Raw genomic sequence first — 21501 nt, forward strand, 5'->3', positions numbered from 1 at the left:
CAGTAAAACAAAACAAAACAAAACAAAACAGCCAGTCTCAGACAATTCTTGATGAAATAACTGTGGGCTTTATTCCATCTGGACAGGGGCTATCTATGAACCTTGGAGAGTGGTATGGAATTGGGGGTGGTAAATACATTCTATTGTCCAAGGCTAAGATGCTGGTGATGCTCTGTTTGCATTGGGAAGAATTCCAGGTGCTGTGCTATGTAACTAATTAACCCACTTGTTCTGAGGCAGGCACAGAAACTGGGGGGTGGAGGGTGCTGGAGGAGGCAGTTCACTCCTGATGGTCTCTGGATGAGTCTTCTCAATCTCAAGTTCTGAGATTTCTGGGGTTTGAGCATGTTCAACCTCACCAGTTCAAGCCAGTTCCTCTGGTGACACTGTTCATGTGTTCCAAATTTGAATGGTGGCTGTCTTAGGGTTTTACTGCTGTGAACAGACATCATGACCACAACAACTCTTATAAAGACAACATTTAATTGGGGCTGGCTTACAGGTTCAGAGGTTCAGTCCATTATCATCAAGGCGAGAACATGGCAGCATCCAGGCAGGCATGGTGCAGGAGAGTTCTTCGGCTTCATCTGAAGGCTGCTGGCAGAATACTGGCTTCCAGGCAGCTAGGATTAGGGTCTTAAAGTCCACACCCATTAGTGACACACTGATACTCCAACAGGGCCACACCTTCTAATAGTGCCATTCCCTGGGCCGAGCATGTATAAACCATAACAGGTGAAGATAGCAGACATCTTTAAACCACCACTCTGCTACATATGCAGCTAGAGATACGAGCTCTGGGGGTACTGGTTAATTCATATTGTTGGTCCACCTCTAGGGTTGCAGACCCCTTCAGCTCCTTGGGTGCTTTCTTTAGCTTCTCCATTGGAGGCCCTGTGTTCCATCCAATAGATGACTGTGAGCATCCACTTCTGTATTTGCCAGGCACTGGCATAGCCTCATACTAGACAGCTATAACAGGGTCCCTTCAGCAAAATCTTTCTGGCATATACAATAGTGTCTGGGATTGGTGACTGATTATGGGATGGATCCCCGGATTGGGTAGTCTCTGGATAGTCCATCCTTTCATCTTAGCTCCAAACTTTGTCTCTGTAACTCCTTCCACGGGTATTTTGTTCCCTATTCTAAGGAGGAATGAAGCATCTACCCATTGGTCTTCCCTCTTCTTGATTTTCTTGTGTTTTGCAAATTGTATCTTGGGTGTTCTATTGAGTGCATATCTAATGACTTCTTTTGTGATTGGGTTACCTCAGAGAGGCCCCTTGGTATTGCAAACTTTATATGCCCCAGTACAGGGGAATGCCAGGGCCAAGATGCGGGAGTGGGTGGGTAGGGGAGGAGGGCAGAGGGAGAGTATAAGGAACTTTTGGGATAGCATTTGAAATGTATATAAAGAAAATATCTAATAAAAAAATAAATAAAATAAGAAAAAGAATCACCACTCTGACACAGGCTAGTTGCACTTTGTTCTCTCCTTAGCCAGGGTCCCCTCACCTCCTCTTGCTCCCTTCCTTTCCCTGTCCCTTGTTATCTATCCACCCCATTCTGAGGTTTTAAGAATGTTTCTGCTGCTGGTGGCTCTCATTTACTATGGTAGGACAGGATTCAGAGGATGTGCCTTGGAATAATCAAAGCAAAGTATGTTTTTCTACTCCGTTGTTTTCTTAAAAGCCTTGTCTCTAACTGTGGCCACTACCATGAAGATGCCCTATAATTCACTCCCCTGTAACTCTGACCTGTCTCATAGCAGGCTCTTCACACCCACCCTAGGGTCCTGAGAAAAGTTGGAAATATCGGTTCTTAAGGCCAGCTCCTGGCGATGCTGAGACTCAGTGTTGGAATCCCATTACCCATTGAACAGCTTCCAGCCTAGGCATTGTGAACCTTTCCCAAGGGCATGCAGGCTCAAGAGTACTGTCAGACCCTGCAGAAGCCAAACCCGTCTTCACTGTTACGTGTTCACGTTTCCGCCTCTGAAAATTCTGTAATTTTCAATTACATAAATAGGTTTTCTGTTGTACTCCTTTTCTGTGCATGTGTTGATTTTAGAGACAAGCTTATATAGATTCATAGTAAGAGCTTAGGAGGGAGGAAGAGGAGAGAGTGCGCAGAGCTGTATAGCAGGAGGGACCCCGGGTCTTCTTGGGGTTCCAGTTTCAGAGAGTTAGGGTCCATGACTGCCTTGTTAGGGAACATGGCAGCAGACAAGCATGGGTCTGGAGCAATAGCTGAAAGGTCACATCTTGAGTCACAACCTGAAGACACAGACACTGGGAATGTCTTTGAAACCTCAAAGCCCATCCCCAATGGCAAACCTCCTCCAAGAAAGCCACGCCTCTTAATCCTTGCCAAACAGTTCCACCAAATGGGGACCAAGTATTCAAATATGTGGGCCTTTGGGGGTTGTTTTTCCTGAAACCACCACAGCTACATTCAGGAAATTTTTTTTTAAAAAGGTTACCTTGCACCTTATAATTCTATCAGCAGGTCATTATTACTGAGATACAAGTAAAAGCTTATGATCACACCTTTTTCTGGGTCTGTGTTTGTCTGCCTGAACTCAGATGGATTGCATTTATTTTATCTTTCTGTTATTTGGAAATATACCTATCTTTTTACCTATAGGCTAGAGGTTCAGTTTCTATTCACGTAATTGGATTTTCCTTCCACACAGTTATTCTATTAGAGTCAAAATGCCATGTAGATAAATGTGACTGGCTTCTATGACATCTCTGCTAGAATTCTGCCAGAGCCTCCAATAAACCATGAGTTCATTTCTAGAATGTACGTACTGTCTATAAAAGCCCACCAGGTTTTAGAGTTGCTTCAGCAGCTACCTTTAGATTGTTCGGTGCTGAAACTGTCCAGGTTATAGGTCATAGGTCAGTAGCTGAGTTCTTTGAGAACTGGCAAATTCGAAACATCCAGTAGATGTATAAGGTATAGGTACAATACCATTATTATGATCCTGAATCTCCACGTTAACTCTCTTCTGATAAGTTTCATGCAGTTAGTCTAATTTAAAAAACAAAACAAAACAAAGCCGGGCGTGGTGGCGCACGCCTTTAATCCCAGCACTCGGGAGGCAGAGGCAGGCGGATTTCTGAGTTTGAGGCCAGCCTGGTCTACAAAGTGAGTGCCAGGACAGCCAGGGCTACACAGAGAAACCCTGTCTCGAAAAACAAAAAAAACAAAAAAACCCACAACAGACCTAAACAATGGGAATTTATAAAACAATACAGTACACAGAAATACTTCTGGGGGTGGGTGTTCAGCCTCCCTGTTCAAAATGCAAAGAAATCTTATTTAAGGATGCTGGCTATAGCTTGGTGACCAGATCAATATTCATTCCTGCAGGGCAGTTTGGTTATCTGCATCAGAGTCCTGGCAGATATGCTCAGGCACTGTGATTCTGTTCTCGGCTGTTTACCAGAGGGGAAACATTGTAGAATGGACTAATAGCAAAGTAGACCAAGAATGAAGGTAAATTATAATAATTAAATTTCTGAGCCATTAAAAATCATCGATGTGGAGAATAGCTTGCAATATGGGAAACAGATACTGTTTAATAATGAGGATGAAGCGGGCTTCACAATTGCAGCTGTTTCCCAGAGCGATGGCTATGAGATGCTCAGATCTTTTGGTTTAAATTAGCTTGTGAAATGTTTGGCTGGTGAGAATTAAAGACCTCTGTGATGCATCATAGCATTTGTCTTGTTAGAGATTTGTAGAATACAGAGTTAAAGAAAATAAATTCTCCCCTCCCCCCCTCCCCGAGGAATTTTGTGTTTGCTTTTTTTTTCTTGCTTTGTTTGTTTATTATATCTTTTTCAAGACAGAGTTTCTCTGTACTTCTCTGACTGTCCTGGAACTCACTCCGTAAACCAGGCTGGCCTTGAACTCACAGATCTTCCTGCCTCTGCCTTCCAAGTGCTGAGATTGAAGGCATACGCCACCACTCCTAGATATGTTGGCTTTTTGTTGCTGTGTCAAATGCCCAAGAGAAACAGTTGAAAGAGACAAGGATTTGCTTGGGCTCATGGTTTCAGAAGTCCTGGCCCATGGTTGTGTGGCTCCGGGGTTTCTGGACTGTGGTAAGACAGCCATCGAGGCGCGGGGAATATGAAGCAGAGCTGCTTGTCTCTCGGCGGCCAGGAAGCAGAAAGGAGAAGCCTGGAACAGACAGCCTCCTCTTGCCTTCTGCTCCATCCTGGTCCTGTGGGATGGCCACTGACACTCAATGTTGCTCTATCTCCTTGCAAAGTACATATTCAGAGGTGTACTGATCCAATCTAAGTGTCTCTTAATCCAGTTGACAGTCAAGACTAACTCTCACAAATACCTATCACTTTAAGATATGTTGTCTCTGTTGAGGATAACATGAGAAATACCACTGTGGACTGCAGTCTCATCTTTTGATGTTAAGAAGGTAATATTGGGGCTAGAGAGGTGGTTAAGAGCACTTGCTGCTCTTTCAGAGGATCCAATTTGGTACCCAGCACTCACGTTAAGGCTCAAAACTGGTAACTACAGTTGCAGGGAATTCTAGGATCTCTTCTAGTTTCTATGGACACCAGACTTTCACGGTACACAAACACAATGCAGGCAAAACACTCAAAACATAAAAAAAAAATTATAAGAAGGTAGTATGTATGTGCATCTTTACAAATATGCTTATGTATAGCTGCATGCATGTATATGCAGAAAATAATAAGCTTGGGAAGATAGGAAAAGACCACCTCGGACTTTTATAAGTACGGTTTTATTTTTGTTTGGTTTTTTGGTTTTTGTTTTAGTTCAGTGCCAGTCTGAGTTTGCCAAATTTGCAGTAAGAAAAAAAAAAGTATCCCTTGCAACATTGAGAAGGGAAAAATAAGAGTTTAAATTCCTGGGGAGTTAAGAAGCAGTTGCGTGAGGGCTTGGTGACAGTTGTGAAAACTGTGGAAGCAGATGTATAGACATGAGAAGGGGGTGTGGCCACTTCCTTCAGGCTTTACTTTCGATCTTGGGCCAAGCACTTAACCTCCCCCTGCCACTTAGAGAACTCCTACTAATACCTCCCACAGCTGCAGTGAAAATCACCGGGCTACTGCATCAACGCATCCAGGCTGTGCATAGAAGGCTTTATTTTTCATTTCTAGTGCTAATTGTATAGGTAGGGAAATGTCTCTTTAAATGAAGTTACTATATCAGGATCGGTGTTACGGGCTGTGGGAATGTGTTACTGAAACGGTGAATGAAGTATTTTTGCTCTTAAGCAATGAATATGTTTCATTCCATTAAACTGAGGAAAATGTAGTATTTAGACTAATTTAGGTGAGTCAGAATTCCCCTCTATCTCTCCCACACTTGTCAGTTGTCATAAAAATAGGGTTTTCCTTACCTGGATCCATTGTCTGTGACTCAACCCCTGCCTGACTTCTTTCCCCTACAGATGCTCAAGTTTAAGTATATTTAAGACTTTAGTTGGTTTGTTCTACCAGAGTTTCTAAGGTTTTCTTTTTTTGTGTAGCATAGGATCACTTTGAACTGTTAAGATTGGGGGGTGGGAGGTGGTCTCGAAAGAAGACCTCTGCAATTAGGATATGTGTTCATGGTTTGTTTTTGTTTTTGTTTTGTTTTTTTTTTAAATAGCAGTGGGGTTTTCAAAATGTCTTTATTTGTCCAATAGCAACTCTACAGAAAGAAGCCCGGCTTAGCCGTCACATTTGCAAAGCTGCCTCAGAATTTGGATAAAAACCGATACAAAGATGTGTTGCCTTGTGAGTATCCGGCCTGATGCCTCCTTCCCCTACATGAGATAATGCTTCCTTTTTAAAACAGATTGTCTGGGATTCTGGAATGGTTTTCAGTGTGTCTGTAAACACCATCGTCTTTATTGCAGCCATCTCAGACTCAGAACAGTTGGGGAATAGTGTTTATGCTAATGAGGCGAGAGCTGCAGATGGGGCTGGGAACTGAACCCTTGTTTACTTGGGATGATAAAAATAACATTCAGAATAAATGGTAAATTTTTCTCTCTCCCACAGATGACACCACCCGGGTATTATTGCAGGGAAATGAAGATTACATTAATGCCAGTTATGTGAACGTAAGCTGGGAATCTGGGCAATAAAAAAAAAAAAAAAAAAAGACACACTGATCCTAGTAATGAGGGTGGGGCCAGCAAGGGGGACTTTTCTACGACAGAGCATGTTTCCACTCACTCCATCCTTGTAGTCCAGTGGTTTGGTGGGACAATGAGTGATCTCACTTTATAGAGGTGCAAAGGGGCACTGAATAATTTGAAAAGCCACAAACCTTATTCCATCTCCACCTATATACCAGACTCTTGCCATTTCCCTCTGCTGCTGGTGTGTTGGTAACTTTCTGTGTTTTGCCCATGTGATATTAGTGTCCCTCTGCCTCTAAGTCAAAGAAACACTTCCTTCATATATACGTGTGTGTGTGTGTGTGTGTGTGTGTTATAACCCGAGAGGGATAAAAGGAAAAGGTTGGCCTGTTGTGGAGACATATTCATCATGGACAGCTTACTTGAACTTAGATTTCTCCACTTAAAGCCAGAAGCAGCAAACTTTAATCGACCACACTGAAAACTACCCTTAGCTAGCCCAGAGGCAGAACTGGCTGCTTGGGCCCTCATGTGCTAAACCATGACTTTGCAGAAGTACCCCCTGTAAAAACTGGTTCTCTCAGAAGTCTCACTCACTGCTCTGTCATATTATGGTGAAATTTGGAAGCGGCTTTTTGCTGCGCCTTTTGTTTTTTCTTTCTGACTGTGAGTGGATAAGATCTTTTTCTGGTAGGATTCAGCTAAGCTATTAGGAAAGTGTAAACGGAGAATCCTGCTCACCTTCGTCAGTGAACAGTCTATAGATTATAACCTTCCTGCTCTCCCAACAGATGGAGATGCCCGCTGCTAACCTTGTGAACAAGTACATTGCCACTCAGGGACCGCTGCCAAACACCTGTGCACAGTTTTGGCAAGTTGTCTGGGATCAGAAGTTGTCTCTTGTTGTCATGCTGACGACTCTCACCGAGCGAGGGCGGGTAAGTGGCTTCCTTTCCAGTTACCGTGCCATTGTGGAACATGAGTCTCAGGGCTGGAAAGGGCCTCCTACCGACCTATAAATCTCCAATGGACACCTGCAGTGATGAGAAAGTCCACTTCCTGCCTACGTCCTCACGTACATCTATGAAACCCCTGTGTCGCCTGGGTCTCTGTCTGCCTGTGATCAATGTCTCATCTCACACAATTAAGACTGTAGTCTGCCGAGGCAATGTCTCTTCGCTCTGATATACATGCCCTTGGCTCCTGGCATCTTTATCCAACACTGGGCTGGACTGGGCTGAAAACATAGTTCCTCCTGAGTAAGTTAGTTATTAGCCTGTCTGAATCACTTTCTTGAATGTATAGTAGAGATGGTGCCAGCGCCCACCACATTGGGAGGACTGGGGAAAGCTAGAACGTATATATAAAGAGCTCAGAGGGCTACGTGTTTCCAGTGTCCCCCAAACGTCATCATCATCATCATTGGAATTTAGCACTTTCAGATGCCTCGCTTCTCTGCTATAGCCTTGACTCCCAGCTTCTTGTCACTCACAGATTAGCCAGAGCCTCTTCTCATCCCACAAATCAGAATAGAAAACTGAAGTGCCCAAGGGACAGCAGAAATCTCTTCCTGAATGCTGGTTCTCTGAGGCACTGAGAAGGATGCTTCGAAGGGCGCCTGCTAATCCTAGCATCTGTTCTTACCTTCCCGGTTTCCATCTTGCCTACCCCCTCATTGTGAGAGACTGTCTGCAGTGCAGCTGAAATTCCCATGCTCTCCAGCTCAGCTCAAATCTTTGTCTGAAAGCCTCATTCTTGTCTGGTTTTGTTTGAATAAGAGGTGGAGTTGCTGGGCCCTGTTTTGAACTTAAGAGACTCCTAGCTCCCTAAGCTAGCTCACAGGGCTGCACCCTCTGTTTTCCTAAAGTGCCTCCATCTATCAGTCAGGTTACTTGGCATCATGGGTAAGAAGGTGGACCCGCCAGCCAGCCAGGGTCAGTTCCTGCTGTCCCTTCTACCCGTGTGATTAAGGAAAATATCACTCATCTCTCAGGGCTGTGGGGCACTGAGCTGGCTGCTACGGGAAGCCTCTGAAGAGTGCTTGGTACATGTTCATTTTGTTGTTGTTGCTGTTATTTGTGTGGGTTTTGTTTTGTTTGGGGGGAATGGGTTTTACTCTATACACCAAGCTGATGTTAATTCTCCTGTCTCAGCCTCCCAGGTGCTAGAAGAGAACACATGTGCTGTTACACCCAAGTGATCACCATTAATGCTGTACACATGTTAGCCAGCAGTCCCAATAGCATCAATTTGGATATACCTTAATGACTGCATTTGTTTCGTAGTTTTAGTTTCTTCATACTAACTTTTTTTTTTTGCTTTAATGTTATTAACGTTTATTTTCTTAGTGTTTCTTAGACATAAATCCAGTATCGTTTGCCAAAGGTAAAAGTATGTGTAAAAGTCTCAAAAAGAGCTAAACAGAGCCAAGCACGGTGGCAAACACCTGTAAGCCAGCACTTGAGAGGCAGAAAGAAGTACAGGGATCAGGAGTTCAAGGCCAACCTCGGCTACATTGAGACTTTTTTCTCAAAGTGCACCAACAAAACAAATGTAAAACCTTGTTCAGAAAGCCCAAGTGTTCTTCTCTCCTAAGCCCTGCACCTGAGGCCAGCAACACTAATCTCGTTCCCTGCTCTGTATTGTGAAAACAGATCACAAGTGTCAGGTTTGGAATGTTCAAGTGGCCCTAGACCCAGGCGCAGGCTTCCTTGGTGACACAGTGAGTCACTTGACATGCACAAAAAAAGAATCTGTCCCCATACCTGGCAGTCTCTGATTCTAGTGTGTTATGGGTCGCAGATATTCTGTGCTCTCTGTCTGCCTTTACTCGGCCTTGTATTCTGAAACTTCGGTGCTCAAACATCACGTTTCCTCAGGAGCAGTGTGTGGAGCTGACTCTCTGCTGTCCCCTGAGGTCTTGGAGCTCACAGTGCCGTTCTTCAGAGCTGATACCCGAATCCACCAGTGACTCAGCACCAAGGCTGGCTTGCTGGTGTCAGGCTGCTTGCTGTTTGATAGTTCACTCTCCCCTTTCCAGCTAGACAGTCATTCTTTTCAGAACAGGGTGCCCCTGAAGGAATGCAGGTGACAGATTCGCTGTCCAGTGGCAACCCCAACTTCCCTTGATTTGCTTGTTCCAGGTCAGGGAAGAAAAGCTTTCTACGGGAAACCTTACCCTCATCCATTGCTCTTCCAGGACCTGCCCCTCATCCATTGCTCTTCCAGGACCTGCCCCTCATCCGTTGCTCTTCCAGGGCCTGCCTCTCCAGCTCCCGGCTGCAACTGCTCTTTCCTGTCATCTGAGTTCTCCTTGTGATCCAGCCTGTTTCTCTGTTTCCCAGTCTTTTCTTCTTACTGTAACTTCATCATGCATTTGAGAGTTCCCATGAGGCCTGCCCATCCCTTCAGCATCTCTGGCCCGGCCAACATTTTAGAAACCTGTTCTTCAAAAATCCCGGGTGCCTGCTTCCCTCTCCTGTTCCAGATTTTCCGGTGACCTGTGCCCTCTGTCCTCCAGCCCCAGTCCATGCCCACTTCCAACTCAGTCATTCCAGGTGAATGGCTTTGCCCCTCCTTTGATGTAAGATCAACTTTCCAGGACGTCCTGTTTGTTGTCCCTATGCCATGCCTAAAGGAAAGTGGGTCTCCCAGCAGGCACACACTAGAGTCCAGTGCCCTTCCTGTGCTGCCTTGAGTCGTAGGGAGCCAGCCCCCTGAAGAGTCTGCAGCCTGCAGGGTCAATGACCTAGGTCCTTATTTTGGTTAGGTTCTCTGTCGACTACGTGGGGGTTTCTTCTTAGATGGATCGCTTTTCAGTTGGGAAAGCCAGTGCCTTCTATCAGATGTCTCCCCCACCCCAGCCCACCCCCTGCCTTTGGGGGAGCCATATTTTATACCTACACATGAATAATGTGTATAATAATCTTCCTTTCCATCCCACCAGTCAGTTAAAAGCACAGGCTTTGAATAGGACTGTAAGGCTCCAGTTCCCACACCGCCACAAAGCACAATGCCTGTATCTCTTGGGTGGTTCTGAGTACTGGGATGAATTTCTAGGGACTAGGCTCCCAGAGTCCCACTGTCTCACTGGACCAGAGGCAGTGGGTTTGCTCTGAGTAGCAAGCAGTAAAGCCCACGACTACCATGAGGCTACCAAGAAGAGGTGTGGGGTAGCACAGGCCTCCTTCCTGCTCTCTATGTGCTTGAGAATGTGCACAGGTAAGTTAGATGGATGGCCCCCTCCCCGTGGAACTCATTTCTGAGTCTGATTAGTTTCCTGGTACCCTCCGGTGTCCTCCTGGAAGGTTCAACCCCAAGTCCAGCTGTTTACTTTCTGCTTGGACACATCTACCTAGTCCTGTAAGATGATCCCAAAGCCACCACCCTAGCCCCTCGTGTGCACACATATGCACATATGCAGCCCAGCTACATGAGCCCACGTCTGAGCCACAGGCACACATCTACTTACGCCAGCCATCTGGAGCAGGTCTTAGCTCTCCTTTCTCTTCAGTTCATCCACTCACTGTTTAATGCCATTGGCACACATGACTCCCACTGGGTCCCTCTTGTCCCTGCCTAATCCCAGAACCTTCCTCTTTGTCTCCCACAGCAAAAGCAGCAGCTCATTTGTCCAGAGTTTTCGTACACTAGTCCATTCACATTTCCTTCAGCTGGGCCTCGCCAGAGGGTTGGTTGGTCCAGCATTTCCTGCCCATGCCCTGTATGGCTCATAGATGCACAGAGCAGAATGTTGCATGGTCCCAGACCAACTTGTACCCTTTGTGTGGCTCTGCTGAGTGGTCTTTTGTCCCCTAGGTGCCCAGGTGACCCTTCACATCTGCCTCCTTTTCTTTGGCTTGAATGATCTGTCCTTGCATCGTCTGTCATACACCTTCAGTCCTGAGCGCCCTTCCTACTCTGTCCACTCCTGCCTCACCTGCCCCACCCGTGTCTGTTCTTTCTTCCTGCATTACTTTGGCTGGATTGGAAAGCATCCAGAGGCTAGATAATGCCCTAATGTCTCTGACTCATCCAACCCTCCCCAGGGATGCTTGTTGACCAACTAAGTTAGCAAGAAATCAAGTGCCTTCTTGCTTGGGCCCACGGCTCTCCTCTCCCACAACCCCGTCTGCTGCATCTTCCTGAAACAGCAGTCTTCCTCAACCAAGAGCTCAGCCTTCAGCATGTTCTGCTGGTTCCCTAAAGCTCTTCCTTTCCAGAGTCATTTCCGTGGCATCCTTCCTTCCCCACCCTGGTCTCAGAGTGATCAGATGGCGGGCGGGACTGTAAGAAAAGAGTAGTTGCGTCAGCCTGTGACTGCATCCTTGTGGAGACAGCATTCCGAGTCCTTATGGCCTACCTGTACCCCGTAGCCTATGGCCTACCAGCCAGCTACAGCGGTCCTTGTCCTTCTGCAACCCGCTTCCCCATGGTGGCAGATTTCCTCTCATCTCCTCACAGCCTTGCTATGCACTTGTCCCTTCGGAGGGCATCAACCTGGAATGAAATCTAGGCTCTGTCCCCATAGTTCTTATGACCTGACATGGGGTGAATCTGAGCCTCCAAGCCTCAGTTAAGTCACTACCAGATAGTCACTGTCCCTACCTCAGGGAGTAGTCTCAAGCCAGAAATGAGCACTGTGCATAAAAGCAACCCCTGGAGCTTAACAGCTACTATTCAGAAGATGTGGGGCCTTCACACCCCTCCCCCAGCAGGCGTGAGAAACAGGACCTTCAAGACTCTGATTCTTCTAGTGCATCCAGACCCAAATAGACCTAAAATGAGTCCAGTTCCCTGCAGATCCCTTGTCAGTAAAGATGCTTAGGGAGCACCAGCCTGTGTAACTCTGCCTTGCACAAGGGGGACCGCTTTGGAGAGTATTGTCTCCCAGCTATCCTAGCATAGGACCCTGGAGAGCCTGGGGGACCAGTTTTTCCTCCTGTATACATGAGGTAGATGCAGGTTCAGATGGACAGACAGGCGCGCTGTCTGTGTCTGGCAACTCTGTCTCTAGTCCTGTAGACAGAGAGCCTCTGAATCTTGGAGAGTCAGAGAATAACTCCCCACCAGGAGAGGTTTCCAATCTAAACTGTCCCAACAGACTTTTAAATCCCGCCCCCACGGCACACTTTAATTTCAGATATTCACTGTGACATTTGAAAAGAAGGCTAGGGAAGCTGTTTCCCCAACAAATTCCATGTGTCTGTTGGCTATGTCACCTCTGCTATAAACAAATGTCATTTTTTTACTTACATGAGAACCAATCTAGATTTGAGGGGAAATGTTCTTTTTCTTTAAGCTGTGCATGATGGTACATGCACGCCTACAGTGCAAGCTATTCAAGAGGCCAACACAGAAATCTCAAATAACAACAACAATAGTAATAATAATGTTGTTATTGTTAAAAGAGTCAAAATTTGGCAGAGTAACTATGGACCACTTAGATGTGTACTTGGTGTGGAATCCAGAAGCGGAAACTACAGTAGTTTATGGGAAGAGGCTGCAAGTTTGGAAGGGGAAATAGAACGTGGGAAGACGTTAACATTAGAAAGCCACAGCCACCATATTGAGAGACACTGACCTAGCACAGGACGAATGCTAGACTGTCACGCAGCTCTGTGGCCAGGGCAAGCCACTTAGTGCCCAAGTCCCCCGAATCCTTCCTTTGCTGTATAGGAAGTCTTGCCTCTGTTGAGAATTTTCTTTTTTATTATTTTTACTTGTTTTAATTTTATTTTATATATATGAATATTTTGCCTGTATGTACGGCTATGTACTAGTGTATGCCTGGTGCCCATGGAGGCCAGAAGAAGGGATCAGATCCTCTGGCACTGGAGTTACCAATAGTTGTAAGCTGCCATGTAGGTGGTGGGAATTGAACCCTGGTCCTCTGGAGGAACATCCAGTTCGCGTGGTGGAGTGAGTGTGTGTGTGTGTGCATACTTAATTGCTAGAGCACAGCACGCATGTGGAAATAAACAAGTATTTATGGTGTCAGTTCTCTCTTTCCACCAGGGTTGGGGGGGGGGCGTTAATCTCATTATCAGGCTTGCACAACAAGGGTTTTTACCTACTGAGCAGTTCGACACCCTCAGAAGGGCAGGTGCAGAGTCTGTGGCCTCGGACCCTATTTCCTATGGAAGCGTTTGAGGCCATAGCAGGCACAGTACTCATGGAGAAGGATAGTTGTCTCAGCTTGGAGATTTTTGAGGAATGTCACCAACCTAATTCAGTTGCTGTAGCTCCCACGGCAACAGTGTGGATGACCACCGTGAACCTCATTCAGAAGTGACCCCACGTTGCACCCTCGCTGGCCTCTGTCAGTGTTTGAAAATCTGAGATTCAAGGAGGTCAGGGGCTGTTAGAAGTCAAATGGCCAGTAAATGAGGTGGGAAATTCCTCCAGTAGAGCCCTGACACCCAAATGGGATCTTAACTGCTTTGTCCCAAGGCTCCTGAAAGACAGCTCTGAGGTGGGAGAGGTAGATGCTGAGAGCAGAAAAGAGGCCCAAGGAGCCTGACTCAGCCTGGGCAGGGTGTGAGTAGCCCCTAACTAAACTAAAGTCCTGCTGCTCTCCCCATGAACAAACCCTAGAAGGTAAGCTGACTCCCTTCAGGCCATGAACACAAGTGGGTCTCATCTGTGTTTCTCCTCTCCTGTCACATCTCTTTGGACAGATATGACTGGATGCCATGCAGCTACCCTGCCTCTGGTTGGGCCCTAAGAAAAGCCTGATTTGTATTTTCTGGTTTCTTACAGACCAAATGTCACCAGTACTGGCCGGATCCCCCAGATATCATGGACCATGGCATCTTTCACATCCAGTGTCAGGCAGAGGACTGTACCATTGCTTATGTGTCCCGAGAAATGCTAGTTACAAACACGGAGGTGAGCAGGGCTCTGAGGGGCACAGTCAGTAGTCCCTCCCCGTGGGATCTGGTGGTCAGCTCTGCTGCGATGCCGCCTGGTAGGTAGGTCTGTAAATGAAACTGTAACTGACAGAGAGCCAGCTCCCCGTGAATGTAGCCCCACCAGTCACAGTAGCCAAGCAGGAGAGGCAACCCTGAGGTCTGCCTGTCAAGAGCTGAATGGGTGAAGCCATGTAATATAGTAGTAGTCACACTCAAAAGAAGGACATTTTGGGCAAATCCCACTATGGGATGAATCCAAAAGACATTATGCCAAACAAAAGAGGCCAGTAAGAAGGACAAATACGAAGATTACCTCTATCCAAATACCTAAATGACTGAACTCACAGGCACAGAGAGAGAAGGTAATGGTATTTGCCCTGGTTAGATGAAGGGGGAGAGAAATGGGGAGTTATAATGTAATGGCTACAGAGTTCATATTTGGGTGATAAAAAATGGAGGTCCTGGAAGGAGAGAGTTGGGTGGCCTTGTAACTACCCTTAATGCCAGTAAACCTCACCTCTGAAACTCGTTAAGATGGTAAACTTCATTTTGTGTGTATGTGTATTGAGGGTAGGGATCAGCTATAGGAGGATGGTTAGCCACATTATCGTTTGGGACCCATAATCATCATGAGCAAGGCCGTACGTTAGATCCTCAGCACCATACAGAGGAATATACAAAGTCAGCATGGTTGACCATGACTGCGGGATGCGTAGGAGCAAAGTAGAAAAAACGTCCAGAGGCAAAACAGGTCAAAAAGACAGCAGCATCCTGCGGGCAAGACGGGTGTTGTGGGAGGGTGGGAGCCTGATGGGAGTTGACAGACACCGTGACAGAGCTGGGTGCAGGGCCACGAGGACACTGAGGATAAGGTGCCCCCCTGGCTGGTATCCAAGACAGGGCTCATTGGTGTGATACTGACCTCAGCCACCACATCCCCCACAGACCGGGGAAGAACACACAGTGACCCATCTCCAGTATGTGGCGTGGCCTGACCACGGCGTACCTGATGACTCATCAGACTTCCTGGAGTTTGTGAAGTATGTGAGGTCCCTGAGGGTCGACGGTGAGCCTGCCCTCGTTCACTGCAGGTACTGAGCCTCGCTGTGTTGTCTCTAATGGTTCCATCCCTTGGGAAAGGCCAGAAGAAATGGGCAGACATCAAACCCACCCTTCTCCCACAAAGGCACATGCTCCTGTAAGACTGTGCTCACTTCCTAACAATTCCAAAATACTTGGAACTTAACAAAATCCTAAACACATAAGCACAGCTGGATGCGGAAAAGGAAAACCACCAGGCCTCACTGTCCTGAAGTTTCTGACCTTGACAGCGGGCATGATGCAGAGAGAGTGGATTTTGCACTTCCTAGATGGTTTTCTTGTCCCAGCCTTAGGACCTGTGGAGATGGTTTTGTTTTGATTTGATGTTTTGTTTTGTTTTGTTAAGGAGCTTAAGATCACACCTGAATGTGTGCTTTCTATTCTTGAAATCAACAGCTGGGCTGTCCCTGGGTAAACACAGGCCTTGATTAGGGATTCAGCTCTGCCTTGCAGACCTGATGCCCAGACAGATCGTGAGCCTCTGTTTCTCTCTCCTTCCTAGTGCTGGAATAGGTCGGACAGGTGTTTTAGTCACTATGGAAACAGCCATGTGCTTAATTGAGAGGAACCTGCCTGTTTACCCACTGGATATTGTCCGGAAAATGAGAGACCAGCGCGCGATGATGGTGCAGACATCAGTAAGTAGAAACTTGGTAATAAAAAATGGTAGAGACTGGCTAGGTATAGTGGCATATGCCTTTTCTTCTGCACAGAAGACAGAGGCAGGTAGATCTCTTGAGTTTGAGGCCTTCTTGGTCTATATAAGATGTTCTAGGCCACTCAGGGTTACATTCTGAGACTATCTAAAAAACAACAATAAAAAGGCAGAGATCTCCGTTTCCTGAACTCCCGCAGAGGAACGTCCATAAGCCAGGGATAGAGTGAAGAGAACAGAGTTCAAGAGTACTGAGTCACCAAAAAAAAAAAAAAAAGCCGGGTTGTGGTGGCTCACGCCTTTAATCCCAGCACTCAGGAGGCAGAGGCAGGCGGATTTCTGAGTTCGAGGCCAGGCTGGTCTACACAGTGAGTTCCAGGACAGCCAGGGCTACACAGAGAAACCCTGTCTCGAAAAAAAAAAAAAAAAAAGAGTACTGAGTCAGGTGCCCAGAATCACACAGCTTGTCGGAGACACAGTGACCACAAAACCCAGGCCCTTCTGAGGTGCATTCTGTTTAGCTCTGATGTATCTTGTTTGCCACTCAGCCCGAGTAGCCCCGCTTGCATACCATCATTACCCATCAGAAGAAAGCAGTGTCACTTGGGTACCCTCACCCTGCGCTGTCTCCTACTCTGTCATGCCAACACTCTTAACATGATAACTGTCCTCAGGAGAAATATCTGCTTGTCATTTTAAGCTACAAGAAGAGCAGGGTATGGTTGGCCTTCTCATATACTGACAACCTTTGGGCAACCCGTGAACTCCTTTATAGGCCTCAGTTTACTCGCCTTGCAGATAGAAGCTGTACTGCCTTTGATAATTCATTCAGCAGACCGGGTTGTCTAAATAGTAGTCATCCAAGCTCAGTTTGAGAAGAACAGGCTTAGTTTGTAATCTCAGTCATGATGGCCAAAGTCCCAGGGGTATCAAAGAATATTCTAGAAGAATATTTAAGAATGAGTTGGCAAAGACAGAGAAGTGGCCCCCTGACAAAACACCCGAACTCACAGCCCCTACACTTGCCCAGTTGTTTTAGGTCAGGACGGTGGAATCCTTACATACATGCCTCAGAACAGATGTCCCTGTCGCCAGGGTTTCCACGTCAGTGCCTTCATTAGTTACTTTTCCCATTATTGTGGCCAGGAACCTAACAGAGAGAGGGGCAGGGTTTATTTGAGTTCATCATTTCAGGTTTTGGTAAGGGCGGCGTGGCAGCATGAACTGCGGCACCTGTGCTTTCAGTGATAGAGCAGAGAAAAAGGAACGCTGGTCCTTAGCTCACACCTTAGGCTCACACACCTCTCCGCTTGGCTCAACAGCCAGCTCCCCCTCAGCCCACACTTCTCTGAGGGTACCCTGCTCACTCACCCAGTCTGTGAAGGCTTGAGTTCGCCTCTGTCTTTCCCAGCACCGAGGCCCAGCGTTGGCTCACAGGGAGTGAATAGAATAGAAGTGTTTCATAGACCCTCTCAAGCATGGCGTGCGTGAGGCAGCACTCCCAGGGCCCTGGCCTTGACAGCTTTCTCTTCTCTTCCAGAGCCAATACAAGTTTGTGTGTGAAGCAATCCTTCGAGTGTACGAAGAAGGCTTAGTCCAGAGGCTGGATCCCAGTTAGGACAACTGTGAAGTGGTCATTCCTCCTTCCCTAGGGCGACTTCTTGAAGAAGGGGGCACACATTCCCCTGGAGGCCCCCCAGAGATGCTGGTCACTGTGGGAAAGGAATGAGCTTATCTGAACCCAGGCACTTTAAATTTCTGTGGAAAAGATACCCTGTACATAAGGACTGATGGTGTAGATATGCATGCAGCTATGACTCCTTTGGGCCCAGAGAGAAGCAACAGGGGATCTCCAGTTGGGAACTGTGTTTCTCCCTACATATCACCCTCCCCTGTCATCCATCCTTGAGCAATGAGAGGGGACACCAGCAGTGTCATCCCGCCAGAAGCCAGACAATATGGCTACTTGTGGTTGCTCAGGTGTTTTGTGTGTTGTTCTGTGTGGGACTCCAAGGGCTGAACTTCCTTGGCAATTCTTGTCCATTACCCCCTGACACCAAGGGAAACTCAGATGAATGTACCACAGGCAGGGCACAAGGGACTTCAGGCTGGAGGATGAACAGGATTTATTCTGCCCTCCCTCCCTTTCTCTGCCTCATCTCTACCCATTCTGCGATCCAAAGCACCCCATTTCCCCCACCCCAAATTCCTTTTCTTCAGGATCACACCCAGTGCCTGAACCAGCTTCATGATGTATGTTCAGGTGAATTCTCTGCCGAGACTGGGAACTAGGCTCTGCATAAGGCTGAGTCTCAGCTTCGGAAGCAGGCGAGCCTCTGCTCACCCCTTACTGTATACTCGGACGCCATGACTGGATTCGCCGACTACTGAATCTCTGGATTGCTGCTACTTCAAGCTCTCACACTTGAAACAAGACAATTTTCTTGGGGGTGGGGGGATGATAGCATCCAAATATTCAGAATTTTGGACCCTTCTGAGAAATGACCTTCTAGTAAGTGACCATGAGAAACACTACTTCTCAATCAAGGGTGGTGTGTGTGTGTGCGTGTGTGTGTCCGTCCGTCCGTCCATCTGTCATTGTGTCTCTGTGTATGTGTGTGTCTGTGGGTGGCTGACTTTCTCAGGATTCCTAACTTGATTCAAATTACTGTTGAGTTTATGTAAAGAATTCATCTCTGTACAGAAGAACAAGTGTGTTCATTCACCCTAGGTTACAATGGTCTCCATTTCATTTCAGAGGAGAGAATCAGCCTATCTGAATATAAACACAATTTGATGTTAATTTATTCTAAGTACTCTGGGATTTTGATTGTCCTAAAGAATTCTGCTCTGTGAATACCATGTTATTTTTTTTTTTTAATTTGTGACAGGATTGTAGCGAATTACTATTTAAGGAAAATAAATTACATGAATGCTTTAAGGTGGTATTTTTAAATAGCTGTTTTTATGTATCGAAAAGAAAGTCAGCAAGTTTCTTAATGGTATTATAGGAAAAGGATACTTTGATGTTATAATGTATGTAGATGAAGCTACATAGATACTTAGCAGATACTGGACCAATCAAAGCATTTCCTAGTTGCAAGATGGATAAGGACCTGTACCAAGGACCCCAGGTTTTTGAAGGTTCTTTATCTGCAGGCTCAGTTTATCTGTCTACTTCCCTCCCCACTGTCTTTTACCCACAAACATCTTAGTAGTGCTCAATGATGTGAGTGAGAAAGGCACTGCTCAGTGCCCTGTATACTGAGAAAGTGGAATTTGGGTCTGTACTGCTCAACACCAGGTAGCCCTCATAGGAACCTGGGATCTGTGCCTCTCTCTTCGTCTGTGTGAAATAAGGAAAAACAACACTTGGAATTTGAGGACAGAATTAGATCACACTATGGAAGCTAATTTCCAGCTTCTGGGATACATAAACCAATGCCACTGAAGACCTCCTAGGAAGGATGGCTTCTTTGGTTGGCCCCAAGCATATCAGACAAGTGGAACCCACCAGGTTTTCATAGAGCAGTGTTGTAGAGGGGAAAGCACAGAGCACCGATACCTTTATTCAAGCTGGATTCTGAGAACGCTCTTAGTAAAGCCCCAAGAAGAGGAGGACTAGAGAGTACTGGGTGCATTTCAGTTGCACTAGGCTGTTTAACAGACAATCGTTGTTTGATAGCAATGTTTATCACTGCCCTGTGTGCAAAGCACTTGCAGAATCTAAATGTCCTTGGAGACTGTTTTATTATTTTTCTGAAAACACGTTGAGTGTGGTCACGAAAATGCTGCTGTTACACTTACATAATGTTCTGTGAAGCTTGAAAAAGCTGCAGCTGGCCTCTCTCTGCCATTGTACGGGGCCAGCACTTCAGACACAGTGGTAGTTGCCAGAAACAGAGTCCGTGGGATCTTGAGAAGGACATGAAAATGACCCCAAAGAGTAGAGTGCCCAAGTGAACTGGGTCAGTATTACCAATTAAAAACCAAAGTTCTGAGCTCTTGTTTCCCTGCATCCCCCACATCCACAGTTGCTTTTGAGAAGCTGTCTCATCCTAAGAATTGCATCAGACTCAGGGTAAATATTTTGCCTGGGAAATTTGGCTGGTTGTGAATGGGGAAGATATTTATATCCTACATTCCAGCACCTTCCCAAAGAACAGATTAGACACCCCAGTGTACTTCCTTCATCCGGTGGGTTCCCTGCTGGTACCACTCTCTAGAACCCGTACATGGTGTGTTGATTTTCCAGAGAGAACAATTAAGTTTGTTGGGGGGTAGGGGGGCAGGATGGATGGATCTCAAACGTGTAGCGGTACCTTTAGTTTCCTCCCGGGGTCCCATGGGACTTAAATCTGTTGTGATGCTGTGTAGATTCTCTTATTGCTGTGTTCATGGTTAGCCCTCTCCCCCTCCCCTCTGCACACCTTCATCCTTAAAAATTACCATGGGGGGGGGCGTGGCAGTAAGTCACCTCTTCATCCTCCCAAGGCAACAAAGAGGAGGCATCAGGGAAAAAATGGGTGAGACTTAGTCCAGACCCCGGCTTTGCCCTCAGCCAGTTTGTTTATTGGAAAGCACTGGTGACTGATGGGACTAGATGAACTCACAGTTAGATTTCAGGGAAACAAAATTTAACCTTAACCAAGTCTGAAGGGCTGACACAGAGAAACACCCAGTCTGTGACTTGTCCCCAAGGGGTTGGTTGGTTGTCTCAGCCCTTATCACTGTGGAATTACAAAGATAAAATCACCACCCTCCTGGTTCTTACCTGTCATCCTAGAGTAGACCTAGAAAAGACAGCCAAGTCCCTTGTGACCTCAGCCTGAGCAATCAGACCTCGAAGACTGATGATAGCTAACGTCGATTTCTTGATAGCTCTCGTACCACCGGAGCAACCACAGGATTGTGCTAAGCCATATTTTGTAAAGTTATCTTTAGTCGATCAGCAATATGTTTTCCTGTAAATTTGGAATGTTTTCTCATCCTGACTTGTTGTCAGAACTCTACTGAAAAACAACCTGATCAATATAAAAGCGTTCAAGCTATGCAACACTGTTCTTGTCTGTCAACATTTTTATTTGTGTGTCTGGTTTGTACCCCTCCTCCTGTCAACTGGATGCTGTCTGTCCACCTCACCCTCCCTCTGGTTGATTTCTCATGCAGTGTTTGGCCTTAGCACTCACTTTGGGGGACCAGTTTTAGATCAGAATTGGATTCTACTGTGAAGGCAGTAGTTTGCACAAAGCCCTACCCTTCATCCTACACGGTTGCTGAGTGACTCAGTGATCAACAGGGTTCCAGGTCCTGTGTCCCCCCCCCCCCCACTTGCTCTCCCATCCTCACAATGCAGCTCCTACCTTGACCTCCAGACACATTCAGGTGCTTGATAGCATAACAGGAAGGGGAGGAGAAAAACAAGACCTGAATCCTTAGTCCCAGGGCCATATCTCATTCAAGGGGGTAGCTTTTATGCCAAGAAACCATATGCTCGGGCTAGGGAATGTAAGCTCAGTTGGTAGGGTGCTTGCAGAGCATGCGCAAAGCCCTGGGTCAGTCCAGGAAGTCGAAGCAGAAGGATCCGGAGGTCAGTGTCTCTACATTACAAGTTCAAGGGCAGCTGGGACTACCTGCCAGGAGGCCCTGGTGAGATGGCTCAGTGAGTACTGTACTGGCACTTGCAGTCGAGCCTGAGG

At 46.6% G+C, this 21501-nt stretch overlaps 1 protein-coding gene across 8 annotated transcripts in view; it reads left to right on the plus strand.

Annotated features, from left to right (window-relative positions):
* The window catches only part of Ptpn3 (protein tyrosine phosphatase non-receptor type 3), a 150524-nt gene extending 129661 nt beyond the window's left edge, over window positions 1-20863 (plus strand). For all 8 annotated transcript variants that reach the window (XM_085839269.1, XM_085839270.1, XM_021159376.3 and 5 more), the window contains 7 exons: window positions 5693-5783; window positions 6051-6112; window positions 6925-7071; window positions 13895-14023; window positions 14992-15137; window positions 15650-15785; window positions 17343-20863. In XM_085839269.1, coding sequence (XP_085695395.1) covers window positions 5693-5783; window positions 6051-6112; window positions 6925-7071; window positions 13895-14023; window positions 14992-15137; window positions 15650-15785; window positions 17343-17420 — 789 coding nt within the window. In that variant the 3' untranslated portion in view covers window positions 17421-20863. The remainder of the gene's footprint in view (window positions 1-5692; window positions 5784-6050; window positions 6113-6924; window positions 7072-13894; window positions 14024-14991; window positions 15138-15649; window positions 15786-17342) is intronic.
* Window positions 20864-21501: the final 638 nt, after the last annotated feature.

This window comes from Mus caroli, unplaced genomic scaffold (assembly GCF_978045245.1).
Source record: "Mus caroli unplaced genomic scaffold, Mus_caroli_1 scaffold_6, whole genome shotgun sequence".
Lineage (NCBI taxonomy): Eukaryota > Metazoa > Chordata > Mammalia > Rodentia > Muridae > Mus > Mus caroli.